This window comes from Etheostoma spectabile, chromosome 5 (genome assembly GCF_008692095.1).
Source record: "Etheostoma spectabile isolate EspeVRDwgs_2016 chromosome 5, UIUC_Espe_1.0, whole genome shotgun sequence".
Lineage (NCBI taxonomy): Eukaryota > Metazoa > Chordata > Actinopteri > Perciformes > Percidae > Etheostoma > Etheostoma spectabile.
In genome coordinates, this window is record NC_045737.1 from 37,711,574 (window position 1) to 37,715,372 (window position 3,799).

A 3,799-nucleotide genomic window follows, 5' to 3' on the forward strand; every position below is an offset into this window, starting at 1 on the left:
ATATGTATGTGTAAGCACAGTGTGAGTAACAATGCTCCAAAAACAAATTCCTCGTATGTGTCCTCATACCTGGCGAATAAATCTGATTCTGAACGTAGAAAACAGTGAAATCAGAAAAGGTTACAAAGAAACAGGAGAATGAAACGGTCACACAACTGCTACGTGTTAAAACCCATAATATGTGATGTAACGTCATAGTGAGAATATCAGGGGGTAACTTGTTCCAGAGTCTCGGGGCAGCAGCTGCAAAAGCCTGATCCCCCCACCCCCTCCCTAAAGTTTAAATTTCAGACAAATACTTTTGTCAATTACCTTTTACAATAACCTTCTTATTGCACAATGACATAACGCACAACCTGGCCAGCCTACATGTTAGTGTTGATAAGTTTATTGGACATATTTGAAGTTTAAGAGCGTTGAGTCTCACCCTTCAGATCCAATGAGGCGTACTCTGAATCTGGTTTGCGGTCGCTGCTCGCTGTACTCCCATCTGACCGCGACGTGGAGATTCTGGCAGCTCAGCGTCACGTTTGTCGGAGGCGGAACTGCAAGAAAGAAAAAGACGAAAGATTAGCGGACGAGCTGGAAAAATGCATCGTCACAAACCTGAGTTTTTCTGACAGTTTGAAAACTTTTTAGAGATACGTGCTTCTCACAGGAGAGCAACTCTATACAAACATATGATATTTTACACAGTATTACCACTAAGGTCTATATAAAAGAGACTTCAGAGACAGTATTAGGGACCACTAAGGTCTATATAAAAGAGACTTCAGAGACAGTATTAGGGACCACTAAGGTCTATTAAAAGAGACTTCAGATACAGTATTAGGACCACTAAGGTCTATATAAAAGGACTCAGACCAGTATTAGGGGACCACTAAGTCTATAAAAAGAGACTTCAGACCAGTATTAGGGACCACTAAGGTCTATATAAAAGAGACTTCAGAACAGTATTAGGGACCACTAAGGTCTTAAAGAGACTTCAGATACAGTATAGGGACCACTAAGGTCTATATCAAACAGACTTCAGATACAGTATTGGGACCACTAGGTCTATAAAAGAGACTTCAGAACCAGTATTAGGGACCACTAAGGTCTATATAGGAACTTCAGATACAGTATTAGGGGACCACCAAGGTCTATATAAAAGAGACTTCAGAGACAGTATTAGGGACCACTAAGGTCTATATAAAAGCATCTCAAGAGCACCATGTCATGGTACCTTTAATGCAACAGCATTCACCACTTCCGTTTTACCCGTCACAATAAAAGCTCTATAACTTAACTTCCTCTCAACATTTCCCTGAGAAGTAACCCAATGAAACACATCCCACATCAAAGCAAATCAACGTGCATCGGTGCAAACACGACGCACAATTACACCTACGCTGCTACAGCAGCTGGTCCTGCAGGGCCCGCGGTGGATGACATAGTAAAGACATATGTAGATATATAGAGCGACCTTATTGGTCAACAAAGTTTGGGTTTACGCAAAATTTGCCTCAAAACCGTGTGGGGCCACAGCTTATACACTGTCCCATACTAGCAGCCTAAAATCGGCTAATTTATCTGCTTTTATATGTTTAACTGTTTTTAAACTGCTCTTTTATGTTTATTTTCTTATAATGCAATGTAACTCTTATTTTTTGTATTTTATTTTGACTGTTTTCAACTGCTCTTTTATGTTTAATTTCTTATCATGCAATGTAACTCTTAATTTTGTATTTTATTTTGACTGTTTTCAACTGCTCTTTTATGTTTAATTTCTTATAATGCAATGTAACTCTTATTTTCATACTTTATTTTGACTGTTTTTACCTGCTCTTTAATGTTTAATTTCTTATACTGTAATGTAACTCTTATTTTCATACTTTATTTTGACTGTTTTTACCTGCTCTTTAATGTTTAATTTCTTGTACTGCACTGTAACTTTTGCACTTTTAACCCTGCACTTTTATTATTTTAATCTTTTTACGTAAAGCCCTTTGAATTGCCCTGTTGCTGAAATGTGCTCTACAAACAAAGCTGCCTTGGCTTCCCTTACAGACTAAAGCACGGACAAAGAAAGCACATATTTGGTGTAGTCTAGTACATACTTTGCAGTAATCAAAGAGCAGTGTGTTGACAGGTAGCTGACAGCGATAGGGAAGCACGACAACAATAACATTAGGTACATGACGTGCCGTTGTGATTGCTCTTCGGCATTCCTCGGCTACTGCCTCGCCGGTTTGTAATCCTCTGACGTAGTCTCTTCACAGCGTTTAAAAAAACAAGGAGTAGTGTAGAAGAAAGTGAATAACCTAACAGTTGTAGTCTCATCTTATCCTAATGTTGCCTTTCCTGTTCACTGATCAAGTTCCTGCCGTTTATGACATTTCGACTGTCCTGAAATATATATAAATATGTATATATAGCCTCGTCTCTGTGTAACGTAGCGTTTTTACTGCGTATTGAACTTGGTACCCAGACCTACTCAACACGTTTACACACACACACACACGCACACACACACACACACACACTTCAAATCATATAATTAAACTTATAAACATGAATGTGCTTCTAAAGACTACTCTTTTGGTTTAGATTAGATTAGATGATACTTTATTCATCCCACAGCGGGGAAATTCCTTTGTTACAGCAGCATTTTCTACAATAAAAGCAAAACAAACAAACAAACAAGTAAACACACAAGAAAAACAGGTAAACAACAGACAATGTGGAGAAAGGTAGACTGAAGCAGAAGTAAAGTAAAGTAAGGTGAAGTGGCGTCACATGAGGTTTTGTAAAGTGCAGTTGCCATAGTACAAGAAAACAACATTGCAGTGTTGTAAGTGACGCTAAAATTAAGTTGAATATTTAATTAAAGTGATAATGGGAAAGCAGGTAACCATAATATAAGTTATATTCACCTGTGCCCATAAATAATATTGAAAAAGTAAAGACTTGTAATGGAAAAATATAAATACAGACAAAGTTATACAGAGTGTGTTTCAGTAATACTTTTACTTCAGTAAAAATCAGAATACTCCCCCCACCTCTGGCACTGAGGGTTGTGTACAGCATTTAATTTCTATAAATAAATTCCTAAGGCAATTCCTTAAAAGGTGAGCAGCTATTTTACATCTGTTCTAATCTATAATTATCACATTCAATACATACATTGTGACTTATGCAACAGGTAAATCAAGACCTCACCCTTTTTTTTTTAAACAATGAGTCTGCAAACACACGACAGAAACACAATCACACACACAGGTGTAATCTGGCTGGTGATGGCTCAGTGGATATGACACATGCCTTTGATGTGGGAGATCAGGGTTCGATTCCCACTGCGATACATCAACCACTGTGTCCCTGAGCAGGACACTTAACCCCTCGTTGCTCCAGAGTCCGACATTTATAGCAACTGTAAGTCGGTTTGGATAAAAGCGTCCGCTAAACGACATGTAATATAATGTAATCATTGTTTTCAACACCGCCCTGGCATTCACACGACCTTTGCTTTACAATCTGATTTACAGCGTCACAGTTGTTTGTGTAATTTACAGGGAGGATGGGGGAGGGGGTACAACTCCTCTAATCGAAAATGGTCAATGCAAACCCCCTCCCCCCCAAAAAAACAACAACAAACAACTATTATAATTTCCTTTACACCTTTAAATCACCCCTTTACAGGACCTTTGCTTTACAATCTGATTTACAGCGTCACAGTTGTTTGTGTAGTTTACAAGGAGGGTGGGGGAGGGGGTGCAACTCCTCCAATCGAAACTGGCCAGCGTAACCCCCCCCCCCC

The 3,799-nt window shown here is 38.8% G+C and overlaps 1 protein-coding gene and 1 long non-coding RNA gene across 2 annotated transcripts in view; one reads left to right on the plus strand and one right to left on the minus strand.

Annotated features, from left to right (window-relative positions):
• The window catches only part of LOC116689765 (uncharacterized), a 23,036-nt gene that overhangs the window by 8,015 nt on the left and 11,222 nt on the right, over positions 1–3,799 (plus strand). Inside the window, exon 2 of the long non-coding RNA XR_004332090.1 lies at positions 2,747–2,758. This is a non-coding gene — a long non-coding RNA (uncharacterized LOC116689765). The remainder of the gene's footprint in view (positions 1–2,746; positions 2,759–3,799) is intronic.
• The window catches only part of ifngr1 (interferon gamma receptor 1), a 12,845-nt gene that overhangs the window by 5,736 nt on the left and 3,310 nt on the right, over positions 1–3,799 (minus strand). The window contains exon 2 of the mRNA XM_032516379.1: positions 428–545. Within this exon, the coding sequence (XP_032372270.1) occupies positions 428–545 (118 nt within the window). The remainder of the gene's footprint in view (positions 1–427; positions 546–3,799) is intronic.